General features: G+C 40.5%; 2 protein-coding genes across 3 annotated transcripts; one reads left to right on the top strand and one right to left on the bottom strand.

Annotated features, from left to right (window-relative positions):
- Positions 1 to 922: 922 nt before the first annotated feature.
- myo19 (myosin XIX) lies at positions 923 to 17,331 on the bottom strand (the record flags this gene model as incomplete). The annotated part of the gene is made up of 24 exons (XM_080854279.1): positions 923 to 1,051; positions 1,139 to 1,471; positions 1,575 to 1,660; positions 2,293 to 2,422; positions 4,471 to 4,634; positions 5,627 to 5,706; positions 5,847 to 5,917; positions 6,212 to 6,319; positions 6,617 to 6,757; positions 7,050 to 7,226; positions 7,335 to 7,448; positions 7,708 to 7,829; positions 9,908 to 9,981; positions 10,157 to 10,325; positions 10,543 to 10,633; positions 10,752 to 10,828; positions 11,034 to 11,130; positions 11,318 to 11,420; positions 11,570 to 11,639; positions 11,734 to 11,860; positions 12,051 to 12,164; positions 13,405 to 13,553; positions 13,800 to 13,947; positions 17,215 to 17,331. 24 exons carry the CDS (start codon positions 17,329 to 17,331, stop codon positions 923 to 925), a joined length of 2,991 nt encoding a protein of 996 aa, XP_080710405.1.
- Positions 17,332 to 18,099: 768 nt separating this feature from the next.
- On the top strand, positions 18,100 to 20,352 carry pigw (phosphatidylinositol glycan anchor biosynthesis, class W). Of its 2 annotated transcripts, none has more exons than XM_080833933.1 (2): positions 18,100 to 18,114; positions 18,709 to 20,352. In XM_080833933.1, exons 1-2 carry the CDS (start codon positions 18,112 to 18,114, stop codon positions 20,188 to 20,190), a joined length of 1,485 nt encoding a protein of 494 aa, XP_080690059.1. In that variant the 5' UTR covers positions 18,100 to 18,111; the 3' UTR covers positions 20,191 to 20,352. The 2 variants fall into 2 exon arrangements, with proteins under 2 accessions (XP_080690059.1, XP_080690058.1); XM_080833932.1 differs by lacking the exon at positions 18,100 to 18,114 and adding an exon at positions 18,312 to 18,401.
- Positions 20,353 to 20,723: the final 371 nt, after the last annotated feature.

The raw sequence follows: 20,723 nt of genomic DNA, 5'->3' as shown, positions 1-20,723 counted from the left end.
CCCCTGGCTGCAAATCTCCATGGAAGTTTGAAGAAATCAGCAAGAGAACAACTGGCTATTGTTGTGTTGTCTTATGAAGCAGAATGCATTACACCAAACATTACAGACATTGGAGATGAACTCCCTGAAGTGTCAAATCAGTATTAAATTCACTATGGCACAATACATCCTGAGCAAAGTGTGGTCCTCTTATTTGGATAACTAGACCCTATGCAAAGCCAAGAAAACATGCACAAACATCAGAGGGTCAATAGTCCTGTACATTCTCCAGGTGCTTCTGGTAACGTAATGATACTGAGGAATGAGGCAAGTCAGCCCTTTCAACATCCTGTCGCAAATGTTACAAAGTAAAATCCCTTCTGATATATTGGAATCAAGAATCTTATTGCTTAATCATGCCTCTCTGACCAAAAACCCAAGCATTCTTTGGCTTATTAGCAGCTTTTAGGGTAGAAAAGCATAAATTTAAATACATGGTCAGAACCGACCAGTAGAACACTGGTGAAATAAACACGTGAGTACAATCAGCAATGCCTCTGTTCAAGTATTAACTATCATATAGCATATATGCATACAGCCATACCATTTCAGCTTCCCTGATCAAGATCTATATTAACGTTTAGAATCTTAGTGTACGAATGTGAAATAAAAGGTTACTACAATAAAATACTCTAAACTGCTTTATACTGCTAGAATAACTGTTCTTATTAAAGATCAATTGAAATACATACACCCAATCATAACCTAAGGCACTTAAACATTATCACCCACAAAGTCAAGAGTGAAACATTCATTCATTAAGACATTAAATAACATATAAATTAGGCAGCAACAGGAAAATCTCCCTTGCTTGGACAATTTTACACATTGTTTTGAAGGTGCAATGATTCATTTGATACATACTAGTGTTGACTGCAACAGATTAAACTCCCGACTGTCTCTGTTTTTCTAGAAGGATCTGGTTGAAACCGGTGATCCCATCACCCTTGTGTCCAGGATTCATATCGGCAAAACGGAGCGGTGATCTCTGAAGGTGCATCTTCACGGATCCCTGGTGACAGGAACACAACAGAGTCAGAGCAAGTCGGACAAAAGGTGTTCTATGACCTGTTTTGAGATGAACTTCACAGGGTCTTACCCGTGGCTGAGCCCGTATGGAGGCGACGCCCTGGTCGAACTGATTTGTCTCCACTCTGTACTCCCCACTCCTGAAGGGCATCTTGAGCGTCGCTAACATGGACAAGACCTTCTGGAAGCCTGTGGCGGTCAGAGCCACGGTGATGTTGGGCGCCGAGGCCAGTGCCAGGCCCATGGGCCAACTCCGCACCACCACCGGCTCCTGGAGACTGGAGAGTTGCACCGAGCCCCTCTCTCTCACTAGCGGGTCCAGCACGGGCACCGAGGTCAGAGTCACCTCCAGCATGTCCTCTGCATCGTCCAGCTCTGCCTCAGCTAGGGCGTCCATTAACGTCTAACGGGGGGGGGGGATATTGTTCTACTTAAGCAACACATCTACCAAATGGCAACCAGCTCCTGAACATTAAATAATAATAAAAAAAAAAGTATAACCTTACCCTCCACTCTTTCCACTTCTGCTGAATGACGGCAGCAGCTTTGGTCCATTTCTTTATCTGCTGTCGAATCAACCAGGATCTAACCACTGCAAAAGGTTTGTACAACAATAACAACTTCATTCAATTTCAACTCAGAGTGTGCGATCGTTTCGTATACCTACGTCTAAACTAATTTGTGTGAATGTTGTTAATGGGTTCTATGAACATGAATAACTGGCTAAATTAGTTTCTAACACATTCTAAAAAATAACCTCCTTAACATTCTAGTGTATTCTTAACACCTGCCACAAACACAATTCACAGCCTGAATGATTAATGTAATTAAATGACTAGGAATCGCCAGACATCTAAGGCCAGTTTGAGCTTGTGATGCCAGCCCGCCAGCCAGCCAGTCATGATAGCTTGTTTACGAGTGTCTAATCGGTTTCCTTCCGACAGGATAAGCAGGTGAAGCCTGGCGAAGGACATTACGTGCAGACATTTGTCAGTGGTCATCTTCTGGCCAGCCAGCCAAACACACTGAGTCCAGGTCATAAGACTGGTGACCCTTAATACACCTCTCCTACTCCCTAACATCAGTCAAACCCCATATGTCTGGAAGTCTACTGGACATCGGTCTCCTTCGTTCCCCTCTGTCTTGTAATCTGTTAAATGGGACCTACAGAGACGTTTCAGTATAATTTCAGTTCAGTCGTTCGCCGTTTTGTGTCTTACATACCTGCTTGGATGAGGGTAGCAGCTTGTCTCCTAGCTTCGCGACGCCGTCTCTGATATTTCCGCCAGTAGCACTGAATATACCTGGCCTTCTGAGAGCGTACTTTGGCCCGATGTTCTTCCAGCGACTCCAGCTGTGAATACATTCAAAGGAACCATTTTAGAACCCAACCTTACAGAGTCACATTGCAAGTGAGTCAAAGGAGAAGTCTAGATAAACATTGTGTTTATAAAATATAATGTGATCATATAATGAATCTTTCCATTCAAACATTATTGAAAAGTGAAAGTCCTCTCTATGGCAGAGGTGGTGTAGACACACACACTCTGAAATTAACCTCTGCATTTAACCCATCCAGGGAAGTGACACACACACACACACACAGTGAAGTGAAGTAACACTAACCCGGAGCAGTGGGCTGTCATTGGCGGCGCCCGGGGAGCAGTGATAGGGGTTAGGTGCCTTGCTCAAGGGCACTTCAGCCGTGGATGTGGGCATGGGAGAGCAGTGGTCTACCACTTCCCCCGCCCACATTTTTCCTACTGGTCAGGGATCGAACCGGCCACCCTTCAGTTTCCGGCCTGAAACCCTAACCAGTAGGCCACGGCTGCCCCTTGGTGTATTGATGGTGCCCCCCCCCCCCCCCCCCCCACAAACTTTTCAAGCCCTCTTTATGCCATGACCAATGTTCCCTCTAATTTTTTTCAGCACTGAGCAAATATTTTTTATTCTGAGCGCACATTTCAGCACTGTGACCAGTTCGTAAACCACACGACCTGCCGAAAATGACCACGAGCCTGTGTTAGCAATAGGTTTTCAAAGAGATGACAGCAAATGCATCAATATGTCTACAAGGTTGATATTTATTCAATATCCTTTATAATGGCTGGACTTTGGAACATTTTATTGATGGTGTTTTACCAGTCAGTTTAGTTGAACTTAAAGGATATTTGGTAAAAAAAAAAAAAATAAGGTTTAGGGAGGTTATGACTGGTTCACTGGTTATGAATGATAATGATATATATACAAAATAAAAGTATCCAAGGTGTTTAGTCATTTCTGAGCAGGTACAACATTTAAGAGGAACTTCATTTAAAGAAAAATGCTAAATGCCGTGCTTTACAAGAAATATAGTAATTATGGTGTAATTTTTCATAAAGGTAGCCTTTATAAATAATTTAATAACTGGAGTGGTTTGTAACAAACTAGGCTACAAAACAAGTCATTTGAATTTCATTGAGGGAGATAGGCCTATCTGGCTGTGTGACTCATCTTGTCTGCAGGCCTATGGAAGACACATCTTTCTGACTAAACATTATGTCAAAATGTTGTTGCAGTAATCAAGATCACTTTGATCTATAAGACCTAATAGGTCAAATTGAAAATATTGGAAATGTCTTCCTCAAATCTTCTCTTGCCTCACGATTTTGTCTTAGTGATATTAGACTGAAACCGCGTTCACAGTCGGCGCTAGATGCTTGGAATGTGCCGCAAATGTCAAGAAGTTGTACCAGATCTGGAAAAAGCTCACTTTTCAGCGACCAGGTTACAATATCAGAAAATGACTTAAGCAGCCCGCTTTTCCTTTTTTTCATTAACCATGAACTTGAATTCGTTGTATTGTTGATAAATGCGTCCCGGGACCGCATATTATGCTTTCTCCAGAAGCGCTTCGAACCTTTTCGCCAGATTGGTCACGTCATTCAGACCATGATCAAATTCAGTAACTGCACGACCCAACGTATCCGGCTCAAAGGCAGCCAACTCAGCTCATTTTCAGGGAAGCGGGCATTAAACAAGTGCTCACAAATTTTCTGCGGCACCTGCTCTGCCTTTCTTTTCGCCATGGTAGCCTATAATAACTGATGGAGCAGAGCCCGCCAAGAGCGCTAAAGGATACTTTGTATGTAAACATTCTAACGCACATCCGGCTTGGTTGTCTGATATGTCAGTATTTTAAATGTTTATTACCTAGCCTACATCCCCTTTGATGCTCAGATTTTTAACCCCTAAAAAAAATTGTTTGTGCGGTCTGAAAAATGTGCGTGGTCTGCAAAATCTATTGCGCGGCCACTTCGACTGGCCTGCGCGGCCGAGCGCGCGCGCAGCTTAGAGGGAACATTGGCCATGACTATGTTCATCGCATTAGACAGATAAATGACACGCGTCACTGATACACACCATGACATGAGTCAGAAAGACTTTAGTCCTCCCACAATGCACCAGTGAGCTGTGGGTAGTGGTGTCTGAGTGCAGCTGGGGATAAGGGGTGTGTCTTCTTAAAACCACCCTGAGAACATCCATTAAAGCTGAACGGCGACTGCCCTGGTCTCCACACTCAAATCCTGAAGGCGAGAAAAGGGATTTAGACAATAGCAGACAGTGCTACAAAAACTAAGATCTGACACCCTGAAAAACAGTGGAAATAGCTGTAATGCAGAACTATGCATGCACTCAACACAAACTTAATTTGGACAGAGGCAAATTAACTGCCAGTTCCTTTAAGGAAATACAGTGGCCTACAATAGACTTTGGTATACTTCATCTGTAACACAATAATAGTTTGGTAATGTTTTTAAATGAAAGGTTTGGACATTCTCTCATGCAGTGGTTCCTTCTGACATGCAATTCAATCTGTTCTATTACCAGTAATGCATGCATGAATTTACCTGTGCACTAGTCTCATGTGCCACAGGTACAGATTCATTTAAAAGAAGCTGACAACGAAGGAATACCAGAGAAACTGACATGAAAGAGAGAGGGAAGGAAGGACAGGGATCGAACGACATGAAAAGAAAGAGAGAACAGAGGAGTGTAAGGGAGGTATGAAAGCTCCAGAGTTTAAAAGCTACATAAAATTAACCCCCACCCTTCTGTGCCCCTAAAGCAACGTGTTTATGGTATTGTTTATGTTTGTTTCCCATTAAAATAGCCAGGACGGTGTATGAACACACACACATGGGTTTTGCACACACATTGAATGAACAGCTGGATAGAGCTTGGATTAGAATAATGGACTGCATCAAGCAGTACTAGGCTAGAAAGTAGTCGTTGGCATTCTATAGTAGTATTGGGCCAACACAGACTAAACATTTAACATGGTAATGCCTTGATGAAACAGAATTGGGACCAATAGAATACTAGCTGACAAATGATGCACTACAGGCACAATGTCAAATTCCCTCAAAAAACTAGCCTGTTGGCCGAAAAAGAGAACCAAAGCAAAATGAGATGGCCAATGACAGCGGGATATATCATTTGAACAGGTTTTTTTTCTGATTATACAATAGCCGTATCAATAATAATTATGTTTCCCCTGCTTACCACTGCCACTTACCATTTTGACTGGTCAGCTGAATGGGTGCTCTGGCATGGGTGATGAGTCCATAGCGTTGGAGGAAGCTTGCGTAAGGAGTCCTGAGTGCATGGAACAGTAAAGAACAGCAGTACTTATGATAGATGTAAAGATACTAAAATTAACTTCAATACCTAAGCGATAATCTCATTGTTTACATTATGTAAACACACTAACATTCAAGAGAAGCTTAAGCTATTACCGTATGGGAAATCCTGCTGCGCTTATATTGATGGTCTCCACAATACCACAAGCTTCCAGCTGAGTAATCACCTTTGAGGGCACATAGGGTTACTTATTAAAGGCTACAGTAAATCATACACTCCAAGTCATTTTTGAACATGCCAAACTATATATGAAACTGACACAAGATAAAAACATGCAAATCAACATGACGACTCACTGATTTCGTCTCATAAACGTAAGCATTCTGACAGACAAGATGATGACAAACAAGCTTGAATTGATCTTTCAGCAGAACACAGCAACATTCTTATTGAGTTGAACCCTAAGTAAATCAACATCAGTTGTAACTGAATACTAATGTAATCGAATGTCAGTTCCTACCTCCTCCTTCTTGAAAGTGAGAGGTCTGCAGTCTGGGTTGGGTTTGATGCAGCGGGTGTAGTGAGGTGTGGTGTCGTGCAATATCTTCATTAAGCTCTCCAGAGAGTTCTGAACAGAATACATAGAGGAAAATCGTGGATGAAGGCACCAAAAGCTGAATACATTTCTAAACAATTGAATGTGTTTGTGTACCTACTATAGTCCCATCATGAAGTATTTGCCACACACTTAGTGTATTTAATAACAAAGTTCTAACAGTATTTAGTAAAAAGCCATTTCACACAAGAACGTGGAGAGCAAACTACAGGATTTTTAAAAAGTCACTGACCCCAAACATGATTCAAATATCTGAACAGCAGTGAGCAGGGGCACTGAGCCAGTTCTCAGTGCTTTATATTTCCATACCTTAAACTTGGAGACCACAGTGACCACTTTGTTGTGTCCTCGAGCAGTCGCCCCTTCGGCATCAGTATCAACAAACATGCTGTGCATCAGAGGGTCCTCAGACTGCTGCAGTAGCCGGATCAGCTCAGGGGGAACTGGGTCCTGCAGGAGAGGTGAGGGACACACACTTTACACAGGTGACAGCAGACAGCAAGTCAGGGACAGGTAATGTCAAGTCAGCCAATGAACATAATAATACAGTCCACATGCAAGCATGGGGCTGTTCATCACACACCTTTTTTCAGAGAGTAAAAAAAACTTTATATAATAAACTATAAATAATAAACTTGAATAGTGACCTCCTAGTTAGGTATCTTTGTGAGTCAATATTACATAATATTAGCAACTTTGTCATGTTTGTCTATTAATGCGTTTCAGCAGCTTGTTAACATACCTTGTTCTTCTCCATCATGCCTTCAATCTGATAGCTGACCTTCCCAGCATAGTGGGACACGGTGAAATGTGGCTGCTGGCTGAACTTGTCCCAGCTGACCCGGTCATTGCTGGACAGCTCCTTCTCAAGGCGAACCATGACCTGCTTGGCGTCCGAGGCTCGGTTCAGACGGCAAACCTGTTAAAGGGCAGATCAACTCCTATTTACACTCATAGCTTCAGTATGGCAGGACCTAACAGGGGGGCAGGCTGAAATGTATATTGGACTTGTGAATGTTCAGCAAACCTCATTGAGCAGAGAGAAAATGCTGGTGGGGCTGCCCTCTATGAGATCCAAACAGCCCTGGTTATCCTGGTATTTGACAAAGGACCACTCCAGCCCCTCGGACACATACTCCTCCTGAATACAGAGAAGAAGTCTTTAGCATAGTTACACAATGCCGGTACTGGAGCCTTACTGAAATACTGAAAGCCTTCCCGCTCATGTGATCAAACCAGTGGTGAACATGACATTTTGCATCATATATCTGTGACGTGAAAAGTAAATGTTCCTCTTGATGGTCATACCAAATATAGCATTAAAACCAGTCAGTCCACCACATATATTAATGGTGTCAACACAGCCATCACCAAATCTTTTTCCTCAGGCTAACACTTACCTGCTGTGATTTGAGGTAGTGGCCCACAAAGTGCTGCTGCAGTTTCTCATTAGCATAGTTGATGCACAGCTGCTCTAGGTTGTTGTTGTGAAAGCACTCGAAACCATAGACATCCAGCAGTCCTGTAGAGGTGGTTTAGTGGGATGGAGTCAGACTATAGCTATGTTCGAAACGTACACTCACTCACTCACTCACTCTCTCTCTCTCTACTCCACTATATAGTGTATCAACCATTTCGTAGTTCTGTTTGAATTCTCAACTGTAATTTTCTTTCATTGTATACTGCACTGTACAATTCCCAAATGTGCTGCAAATTGTAGTGTATGGGCCATTCTACCGAATTGATGCAAAGTCATGTCGGATATATTTTGAATTTTTTTATGGTTTATTCCCAAAACTTTGTCCGTATGTATATTGTACCATATCTAAAGTACACATATCTAGTAAAAGAACAGTCAAGTTTTATATTGTATTTTCAGAATGTGTCGGAATGTTTTTCCTCTTCCAAAAATTGTCACTACCGAAACATCACATTTACTATAGTAAAAAAGTATTATTATTGACCTGTTCAGATTGTGTTTCCTTCCCTTTTCTAAAGTGTATTTTTACAAATATTTCTTGAAGGTTTTCACAATGAAATCCATAGAAATGATTTTTTTACCAAATTTTCAAGTTCAATTTATCTGTTTCGGTAGTGACTGCACTGTTTCGGTAGTGACTGCACTGTTGGATGGATGTTAATTTTTCTCCCAAAATCATCCAAAAGGTGCTCTGGGCCGCCCTTTAGTCCACACAACACATTTATTTAAAAATTATGGGATTGAACTACTTACCATTTCATTTTGTCACTACCCAAATCATCTGGTCACTACCATATGTTTCGGTAGTGACTGTTTCGGTAGTGACAATTCTAGCTAACTTTAAGCATAAATAAAGAATTCTAGCAAGCACACGGCTTTCAAACACATCTTTGAAGAGGTGAACACACATACAAACATAAGATTTTCCATGAAACCCCAAAAGGTTTACTTAATTGAAGAAAACATGCGTTTCGGTAGTGACAATTCTTAAGGTTACACGTCGATTTTCAGACTTTGGAACACATTTATATAAAAACTATGGGATTTAGCTACTTACCATTCAACCATGTGGGACAGAGATGCAGTGTCACTGCATGGTCAAAAATGCAGAGTCGTGGCTAAAACACAGGCTCAGCCAATGGACTAAAACTCTTGTGTTTCGGTAGTGACATGAAAACTAGGGACATGATTTTTTGAGTATAGTAAATTGATTTAAAAATTAAACCCACAATAATTCTAAATATTCCAAGTTCTGTTTCAACCCAATAATAAAGATCTTTGAAATTAAATAATTGAAAAAAATCTAAAAAAAATTAAAAGTGTTATTTAAAGGCATTGAAATTTAGATGTCAGGGTTGGGGACAGCTACTTCCCAATAGAAAGTACCCTATAAATGATGATTTTGTATACATTTAGCTTATCACTATCTCATGTAATGCATTGGGTTTATATAGACCATAACATGTTCTAATTAAATATCTATGCCTAGATACCTAATTGTTTTGTAAATAGTTTGTATTGTTGAGGGACTGCATATTACACGAATTCGGTAGAATGGCCCGTATATCGCTTTCCTGTATATCTCAGTTCATTGTAAGGTGAACAAACTAAAGAAGGCCAGAACATTTCTTAGGTGACATATTAATCATTAGCTGGTTATGCCTAAAGGACACCTGAAACTTTCAAATTAAGCTATGTCCGAGAACATTAAGAACAGTCAACCGCAAATGGTTTCAGTTTAATTTTACTTTTCATTATACTTCTTAATTCATGTTCAGTAAAGGAAATCAAGTAAACAATAAGTATGTGTGATGAAACAAAAGCCACAATAAACATTTGAATGACATGGAAAATATAGACTGGATTTTAGCTAAATATCTCAATTGTTGCCTTGTAACAGCATGTTATTCATTTTACTATTAGCATTACTATGTTGCTAAGTTACAGACATGGAATCTTTTGGGATGTAGTGTCAAAAATCAGCCAGTTGTTTTAACGTCTGATTCCCTACTTAAATATATTTCTCTATATAGTGAGTGAGTGGGTGAGTGAATGTTCCTACATATGACATGCTACATATAAACTTAAGAAGAGACTGAACAAAGAGAAAACATCTGTACCTATGAAGTTGCACCAACTGGAGTTGTCAGCACACATGCTCTTATTGATGAAGGAAACTATCCAGTCAAACAATCTGTTCAGAACAAAAGGGGCAGGTGTTAAATGATTGCTAAAGGCACTCAGTTCAACAAGAGGGAGAGAGCGCAAGAGAGAGAAAAAAGTAGGAGAGAAAGAAAGAAAAATACATATAGAGAAAGATGATGAGGCAGGGAATGTTGACATTAATATGAAGAAAATCCTTCACTCACTGTGCATAGATGACTTTGGCCAAGCAGTCCCTCCGCACACCACATTCAGCCTGAGAGCAGGGCTTGAGCAGGGCACTCTGCCTACCCGCTTTCAGGGCACGCACTCGCAGACAGGACTGCAGCTCTTCCACTGGGATCCTCAGCAACTCTGACGTCGTCGACAAGAAAACTACAGACGACAAACTCATGATGAATTCCCACTGTGGTAAATGCTACTGGTATGAAATGCTGAATAGGAGATATAGATCATTTATTTAAATAGTAAAGTCATCAAAATGCACACACTGTTTCCAGAGCACCTGGGCTGTAGTCCTGCTATGAGGTACATTGTGTACAGACACAGAAATGTGAGATACATTTTTTTTTCTAGGACATGTGCAGATCACCTTTTGACCCTTCCTCAAGGTCACAGGGCTGAGATTCATCTGTAGACGGACTGAAGGCCACATTCCCAAGATGGAGGAGGCCAGCTAAAATCTGAAAGATGGCACAGACAAATAACTAAAATAAAAAAACATGACTCACGAGTTGAGGTAGTTACGTCTCCAACCACAGAATGATGGAAGGCACTGAGCCCCCAAAACATTCCCCTTACCCTGAATATCTGTGCCTGCTTCTCTGGGTCAATGCCAAGATGAACCATGGCCTCCAGTGTGTCCTCGAAGCAATCCTCTGCCAAATAAATCAGGAGTGAGAATGGATGTCATACCAAGACACCCACATAAATCAATACTGAGTGGATTCTTATTGGTCCACTGCTGCCTGCACAGTGCCAACAAAGGTTTCAGTTGTACACACTGTGAATGTTTTTGTTGTTGTTCTTGTGTTTTGGGAAGGTGAAGTATAAAACAGAGGTCCAAGATTAACACAAACTCACCCTCCAAGGTTTTGTCAGCATTTGGCAACCAGTTGAACCTCTGGTCATGTGGCATCCTCCACTCCTGTCTCTGCTGTTCCGTGGCCCCTTTCATCATCTTTAATACATAAAACACATATTCACATACACTCAAACAAACACAAAGAAACACATAGATACTTCACGGCTTGCAACATTAATTCACGCATTAAAATATTAAATGATCATAATAGGGAAGCTCAGTAAATATTTCACTTGTTAAGACAAATCCACAACATCAACATCTCTTACAAATCACAACTTGCCTGGTAAAATATGTGGAAATTTCTTTCGTTAGTAGCTTGAAAGGCAACCCTGGTCTTTTCTAGCAGATACGTTTGGACCGACGCCCCAACCAGCAACTGAGACCTGCATAAAAAAAGGATAAACTGCCCTTCAAGCTTTGCACCAGTGACCACTGCACCAAGTCACAAGGTGCACTATCACCTTTGTCAGGGTTTTATATTTCTAAATATAACAGGGCATAAAGGGGAAAGTTTTTAGAAGACCAGAAGGACCTGTTTAGCTGAAGCTGAATGTATTTTCCAAATCGACTGCTGTTGTTATTCCGTAAAGTGCAGGCATTTCCTGTTGAAGACAAAGGAGGACACAAAGTTGGTGATTTGGAGAGGGCACACAACACTGCAGCCCTTATAAAACAGACAGAAGGCCATGGGCTCACCAAAGGCCTCCATGATGGGGTTGGAGTCAAGGACTCTTTTCTCGATCCTGTCCACCATGTCCTGACAGCTCTGAGAGGAGGCAGCCACTGTGGCATAGTACTTCATCAGGCACCTGGACGTCCACGTCTACAGATACATTCAATATAATTTAAATAAAATAAAGCATCTCAGAGTGTATTTCAAGGAAAGTCTTTATACACTTTGCAGGTGTACAAATTTGGGGAGGAATATGCATTATTAACTCCATCCATTAATAACCTTGGATGTTAGCTACAAGTAGTGAACAATTTAACCAAAGGAAAACAGAACTCCATACCTTTCCTGCTCCACTCTCTCCACTGACCACAAGAGACTGGTTGATGGGTTCTACTTGACCTTGCACATTCCTGTATGCCTCCTCGGCCACTATGAAGATGTGAGGCTTGAATTCCTGTTCAGGAGAAAATGGCAGACGTTTGTCATCTGTCTTCCGATGTGTCTGGTGTTTCTGGTAAACTGAACTCAAGTCATTGCGCTTCAATCAACTTATGGAAACTTTACACCTACACCTACACCTACACCTACACCTGACGGGAGCTGAATCTGACACAAACCTAGCCCAGGTCCGACCCAACTGTAAAACCTAACACAGGATGGGAAGAATATACAGATCTGCCAGGTTAGGGTCAGGGCCTGGGGAGTCTTCCAAGTCCGTGGTTAAGTGACAAACTCAGAGTAAGGTTTGTCACTAAACCAAGGTTTGTCACTAAACCATGCACTTGGAATACCCCCCTGATCCGAGGCAAACCTGTCAAAGACTGAGCAGCTATCTAAACTCACAATACAATCACAATAATAAAGCAAACATTGGAATGGAGGTGTTCAAGGTCACGAGACACCAGCATAAACATTGGCAATGATAAATAACTCTACCTTGCCATTACAAGAGGTGTTTCCTTCTTAGGAATGATTAATGATGAACTATGAAAGAGACAGATGGCACAATTCACCAGATAGCAAATAAGTTCAATAAGGAGTGAAACTTTATCTTCCTCTTTGTGAATTTGCATGGGAAGTGTCTCCAAACTGTTATTTACTATCCTTATTAGCATCAGTGTGTCGTAAGGAAATAGTATTCCAGTGAGTCTTATATGCAGCTAATGAAAGAAAGTAAAAAAGTAACAGACCACGTTGCAAATTGAAAAACTAAAGGCCATCAGCTCAGAACTAGCTGAAACCAGAGTAATTTGAGAATACATGAGGAGACAGAAAGACTTTCAGACTTAAAAAATGTTGCAAGTGTACCTCAAGGAGAACTGATGGGGCTTTAAATGCAAGGGGCGGTCTGACCAAATATTGATTTGATGCTGTTTTTTTTTTTTTTTTTTTGGTTACGGCACTTTGTATGTTGTAAAAACTATTCAAATAATTTTCAAATCATCCTCACATTAATTTAATTCTTTTTCATAAGCGGCCTAAAACTTTTGCATGGTTCTGCAGATTTAATAGTTGAAAGATTTTTTTTAACACGCACATAGTTTTTTTCATGTGACAGTCATTTGCCATATTTGGGAAAAGCGTCCTTGCTTTTTGTGTGCATATTCCACGTGCACTTTTTGTCAGTGCACAGGTGTGCAAACATCTTCATAAACCATGTGATGTCTAACGAGTGATGCGTGGTGTCCACCCACCTGAGGCTTCAGAGCAGTGTGGTATTCTTTCATCACATCTAGAGAGTAGAGGTGCGGTACAGGATGGAAGGGGTTGAGAGCCACCAGGGTGCAACCTGCATGAGTGTAGAACACCCTTGCGCTGTACCTGGCCTGCAGGCATTGAAGGACTATCAGTGCAGGAAAACAACAGGAGTGAGATAAAAGGGAGAGGTCAATGAGTAGCCTGTATTAATTACCTAAGAGACAGCCACACAAGCCACTGAGAGGATATCAGGTGTGACTCATAGAAGGTAAACTGACGTGAACAATAATTAAATAAAGAATGAAAACATTACACCAAGGGCTTTATTATTGCTAAAGGCAATTGGGACATCAAAGCAAAAATCATAAGTAAGTACTTCTAAATGGGATACCTGTAGTTGGCGTAACTGGATTCACTTTGGTGAGGTCATCATAGGTGTGGAGCTCTGCTTCGTTGATCAGAAAGGCCCTGACTTCACCCTCCAGAGAGTCATTGAGAGACTTCCGACGGGCTTGAACCCTCTTGTGCAGATCATGGACCTGTGTAATACAGCTCTGTGATCAGTGCAAAATAGGGGAAAGCTACAAGCAAACCGGGCATGGTTCTGCAAATGTTTAAAACATTTTGAAGAATAAAGTTCACATGGACAGGCAAAGATACAGTGCACCAGTGGTAAATATAGCTGCCCTCCTCATGTGGTACAGCTGTTGTTTGCCAAATCAGAAATAGTTACATTGTACGTTCCCCAACCCAGAAGGCTTATGGGTTTTGTGGGATTATGTTATACAAGTTATGTAATACGAAATATGTCATTGACACATCCTTCCCAGATGCTGAATCCTACATGAGTTAAGACTGACTTCCTCCAGCCCTTGCGAGTATCCATTAGTGTCAGGCACAGGCTAACTGTGGCACTGCCAATTGGCAGACACCTCTAATGGCTTTACTCCATATGGGTCAGTCTTTGAGCGAACAAAACAAACCTTCAGTCCTCATGTTCTACCCACTATGTTTGTTCTTATATGATTTCATACACTGATTGTAATGTGATTTGTCAAGCAATCTCAAAACTTGCGGTCTCATTAATTATACCAACTTCTGAAGAAGCGCTGGGAAAATATGATATCTGAAGATGATACATTTCAAAGTTGCTGCTCTGTAAAGATATGAAATGTTAATTCTCTACCTGTCTAAGTCTAGTAGTCTACAGTCTACACCTGACGGGCTGGATTGTGTACAGACACATAGCTAGGCATGTCAGATCTCACAACTTAATCGGATACAAAGTGCTTCGTTGGAAGTATTTCAAGTGGGCGGTTTAGATGATGTAGTAGTCCTATGGAAGTTTATTAGACTCTTTATTCAAATGGCAATGCATTTGTCAAATGGCAATTCAATGCGCAAAGTGACAATGCAATCCGCAATTCAAATGGCAAACCAGTTGTCAAATGGCAATTCAATGTGCAAATGACAATGCAACCCGCAATTCAGTTTGTATTATTTTGAATAAAAATTTGAATGAGCGCTTATTGCATTGCATTTCATATTGACACGTTTTTTTCGACTCTTTATTCAAATGAAAATGCATTTGTCAAATGGCAATTCAATGCGCAAAGTGACAATGCAATCCGCAATTCAAATGGAAAAGCAGTTGTCAAATGGCAATTCAATGTGCAAATGACAATGCAATCCGCAATCCAGTTTGTATTATTTTGAATAACAATTTGACTGAGCGCTTATTGCATTGCATTTCATATTGACAAGGTCTTTTCAACTCTTTATTCAAATGGAAATTCAATGTGCAAAGTGGCAATGCAATCCGCAACATATCAATATCCACGTGATGTCAGTCACGTGATATGTTAGTATGAACCTCAACTGAGGGGAAAAAACCCGCCACCAGCACACAGCTGAATACAGGTGTTTACACGACTTTTATATGTCTACATCGACTCGGTTTGTTGTTTATATACTATACGAACACTGTCAGGGCAAACTGAATATTGTAGGTCTTAAATTAAGCTCTCAACCGTAGCATGTAGCGAGTGTCAAGTAGCAAGTTCGGCTGCAGTGCAGCGCTAATAGCATTTTAGCAGCTACCTTTTACATTGATCTTCAATTGAAGTGTTAGCAGCAAGCTAACCATAACGGTCGAGAGCTTAATTTAAGACCTACAATATTCTGTTTGCCCTGACAGTGTTCGTATAGTATATTAACAACAAACCGAGTCGATGTAGACATATAAAAGTCGTGTGAACACCTTTATTCACATTCAAATATTTCCAGTTAAACAGTCTCCCGAGACCTAGGATTAGCAGCTAGCTTCTACATAGATCTTCAATTAAAGCGTTAGCACCCAGCTAACAACAACGGTCGAGAGCTTAATTTAAGACCTACAATATTCAGTTTGCCCTGACAGTGTTCGTGTAGTATATAAGAAACAAACCGAGTCGATGTAGACGTATAAAAGTCGTGTAAACACCTGTATTCAGCTTTATTCATATCAAATATTTTCCAATAACAGACACGAGAGGCTCCGCCATCTTGTTTGAATTCACCGGGCTTCTGCACTACGTCGAGCTCCAATTCTGACACACGCCGCGCTGATTGGTTATAGGGGTAGGGACCCGCCTTGATGGGGCAACTGACAGATTGCATTTTCATTTGAGTTTTGCAACAAAAAGAGCGTGATGACAAGTAATGATTATGCAATATACTGGGGGTGCTGTTTAGCTACTACATTGAATTCCCATTTGAATAAAGAGTCAAAAAAAACATGTCAATATGAAATGCAATGCAATAAGCGTTCATTCAAATTTGTATTCAAAATAATACAAACTGAATTGCGGATTGCATTGTCATTTGCACATTCAATTGCCATTTGACAAATGCATTTTCATTTGAATAAAGAGTCGAAAAAACCATGTCAATATGAAATGCAATGCAATAAGCGTTCATTCAAATTTTGATTCAAAATAATACAAACTGAATTGCGGATTGCATTGTCATTTGCACAATGAATTGCCATTTGACAACTGGTTTGCCATTTTAATTGCGGATTGCATTGTCACTTTGCGCATTGAATTGCCATTTGACAACTGGTTTGCCATTTGAATTGCGGATTGCATTGTCACTTTGCGCATTGAATTGCCATTTGACAAATGCATTGCCATTTGAATAAAGAGTCTAATAAACTTCCATAGTAGTCCTCAATGGAACAGCATCGTGCGAGATTAAGGTAACGATATGAGCTCGAGTATTGCAACCATAGACATGTCTATGATTGCAACCGTGACAGTGTGGATGGTTGGATTAATGCTTCGGCACTATCCATGTTTTGATGACGTCTCGCCTCATCCCGTTACAAATTATGTTAATTAAACTTGTCTACGGTTAGAGAATAACATAATTTATTGTAACAAACAGTCTTTCAAAACTTTTACAATAGAACGGTTAATGCATGCATGTGTCATGTCCTACTCTTAACCATGTGATTAAGTTTTAACGTTATTAGAAAATATATCGGTTGTTGTCATAGAAAGATAAAGCTCCCCATATCTACCATACTGTTGTCTATCTGCGGGCTAATTGCTTCTGCTAACTTTTAACATCCCCTCCCAGAAAACTGGCCCACACCAACCACTGTCCCATTACAGGGAGTATCGTTAGCATAACGCATAAGCTACAACACTTCCCATAACATACTAGTATACATAGTCAATTGTAGTGGTAGATAAGATCGCATTTCTAAAGACAACGCTTATAAGTTAACAAATTAACGTAATAACTAGCTAAATCGGTCCCACCTTGATCTGGTGATTTTTTCGTCCACTTTCAAAATGTGTGGATTTGTCACAATCCCAGTTTTCTCTGTTTGAGGACAACAAGCCCTTCGTAGGAATTGTGTGGTTATTATCAGCCATCGTAAAAAAAACTTTAAACTTCCGAAGACCAGCACTATGTTCCACTACTCCTCCATTTCAAACAGAATGGCATTTTTCCTGCTCCTTTGTTTTTAAGAAAAAAACACAGTGAAGGACAAAACATTCCCCGCCTCGTTGTGCTCTCAAATCTCACACCGGTTGCTGAAATATGCCCCAGCCAGTGTTGCCAACTTTTCTGTGAGGAAAGTAGCTGTTAGCTCTCCGAAAAGTCGCCAGAAGTCGCTAGATGACGCATTCAACTAATTTGCGCATGCGCACAATATGCCATTCTGAGCACGGTTACATTAATATTTTCCCGCGAATACAAAGCTCTAATATTTTGCTGTTATTTATTTAGCCAGACTTGCTGTGCAGGCGTTGTGTGAGTGGAGAGGAGACAATGACAGCCCTCGCTGTTCTCAGCTCTCGTGAGATCAGTTGTTACGTGAACTGCAGAACAGGATATGCAAGATGCTTTCACAGTACTTTGTCAACACAATAATCCAACAAATGACTTAAAAAAAAGTCGCTAGATTTGTCGCTAGTCGCTTTTTGCTAATAAAGTCGCCAAGGGGGTCTGAAAAGTCGCCAGATATAGAGACAAAGTCGCTAAGTTGGCAACACTGGCCCCAGCGTCATGTTAACTACTGGAACAAACGAGCAAACACGCCCTCCTCGCTTTTCAAACCAGTAAAAACAGACCTCTACTTTGACACTTCACATGAGAACGCCCAAGTTTTAAACACGGAAATGAATGAAGACAAACGGCTGGTTGCAGGCATGGTAACACCAACCTTATCGCAAGAAGCTGCATACAAATACAACTTGCTGTAACAGTGATTCTTTTTTTGTCGTAGTTTACACTGACACGATACGAACAAACTTTAGCAGCAAACGACTAATGTCGACCGGTTTTGAGATACCTTAGCTAGCTAGCATAGAATAGCTAGCGATAGCTAGATAGTGTCGAACGATTGGGTGACGGAAGTAAAATAATGTTTACCAGCTGATTTACAAGCCGGTGTTATCCAGGCGTTTCCACGTACTATTTGCCTCCAGCAATGGATGGGGTAGGTTATGAATTTGTTTTGATCCATCTCTTCTAAACTGCTGTTGGATAGCTAGCGCCCAGGTTTTGGGTCGTATCTTATACTTGCCTGTAGTTGTTCTAGATTCTAGAATCATGAACAAATAGAAACGGGATTTGAATAGTTTCCATTGCAGGTGTTTGAAAATAAATACATTAAATTCATCTCCTCACCACACGCAAAATAAAGGCTTACAAGAATACTGTTCGAAATTTAATTCCCTGTTGAATATTTTCCTGCATGTACACCATTCTTTAATTTCGTAACTAAAATATTGTTGTGTTAACAGGTTATGACCAATAAGTTGATGAAGGAGGCCTTTGTCAGCAATCTGAATGGCACAAGTTTAGGAGAAGTTGCTTTTGGATCCTTTGTAGCACCCCTGTGTGTACTGAGCAGAGGATTGTTTCTGATCCTCTATCATCTCAACAAAAGGACTCTACCACGTTCCTGGACGTTTCACTTTCTGTTAGACTTTACCTTCCTCATACTTCCCTTGGTCCTGTTATCCTCATTGTTGAGTGGTGTGCTGTATCGTATTATCATAGGCGTTGCCCTAATTAATATTGGTGTACTCTTCCAAGTATATCAGAAGAGGAAACGGTCAGCATCATTACTTGATGAATTGAGGAGGTTTATACAGAGCAAAGTTGAGACTAATTTGGTACCATTTATAACTGTTTTTAGAGTGCAAGTTAATGTAAAAACAGTTTTATGCATTCTGGCAGTTGACTTCAGTGTGTTCCCCCGACGCTATGCAAAAACAGAAACCTATGGAACAGGTGTCATGGACATAGGTGTGGGAGCTTACATACTTGCAAATGCAATTGTCTGTCCTGAGGCCCGAAGCAAGGAAAAGAAAGGGTCCAATTTCAGCCATGTTGTAAGACAACTGTGGTCTGTCTGGCCCTTGGTTTTGCTTGGGATGGCAAGGTTGATTAGTGTAAAAATGTCAGGATATCAGGAGCATGTGACAGAGTATGGAGTTCACTGGAACTTTTTCTTCACCTTAGCCATAGTAAGAGTCGTAGCATCTGTGCTATTGGCTATATTTCCTGTCAACAAATCATGGCTTTTAGCTGCTTTGATTTGTGGAATTTATCAGGTCGTCCTAGAGACAACTGGCCTGAAAACCTTCATTATTCATAATGATGACAGGACAGGAAGTTTTCTTGCTGCTAACAGAGAAGGTGTCTTCTCTGTTTTTGGCTATGTGTCTATTTACATGGCTGGGGTGCAAATTGGACTGTACATAATGGAAACAAGACTACTGATAAAACAATGGTTTAAAGTTATTCAGAATCTTCTAATTTCAAGTTGTGTATTATATGTGATCTTATACTTCTGCCAAACACACATAGAACCTGTTTCACGTCGGATGGCCAACCTGCCTTACTGTGTCTGGGTCATTGCTGAGTGTTTGTTTTTCCTGACTTGTTTAACTGTTGTCGACGTTGTTTTACTGTTTGCAAAATCACTGACAAATTGTTACGTTGTCCCATCCTCGTGGAACATGCATCAAGATGTTGAATTGAAGAAAGCGAATCTTAGAGCAGAAATGGAAGACTTGTGCCTTATTCAATCTGTGAACCGGAATCAACTTGTATTTTTCATGCTTGCAAATCTAATGACTGGACTTACAAATGTAATTGTAGATACTGTCAGTAGTAATGATTTGTTTTCCGTGTTTGTCTTGCTGATGTACATGTTCATTAACAGTACACTCATTTTTATATTACACCGCAAAGGAATTACATTAAAGTTTTGGTAGTCCCTCTCACACAACAGTAAACGTTTGTATAAAAGAAACCTGTCAACCCATCAAGAGGAAAAATCAACAGCATGTTGTATATGCTGCTGCACTAACAATGAAGATGGTTGAACATCTGAAATTTTGTGACTCATTCACAGCAAATGCTTCTCTAAAGGATTGCATTTGGGATGCATATAAGACCCATAAGTGTGACCTACTGAGAAATAAAAGTATGCATGCAATGCACTTGAAAAGCTTAGCTAGAAGCCAAATAAAGATTTTGTCATTTCTTTGTTTGTGTATAGGAAATCAATTTTCTGCAGAGTAATGACAGAAAAGGGAACTGAAAGACATTGTTCAATCGAGTCATAAATCTAGCATTATGTTGTACCTTTTTTTTGGCGTGTTATCGCCCCCACCTGGTCAATAAAGCAGAAAATCCGTACTTTTTACTGTCTATGTACATACTCTCTTTAATCTTTTTGAAATGTTCTTTTGAGGTATGAAAAATAGACGTTTACACCGAAACACCATGACCACTTTCCTGTCAT

The sequence above is a fragment of the Sprattus sprattus genome (assembly GCF_963457725.1).
Source record: "Sprattus sprattus genome assembly, chromosome: 1".
NCBI lineage: Eukaryota > Metazoa > Chordata > Actinopteri > Clupeiformes > Clupeidae > Sprattus > Sprattus sprattus.
This window is presented reverse-complemented; position numbering and strand designations above follow the sequence as displayed.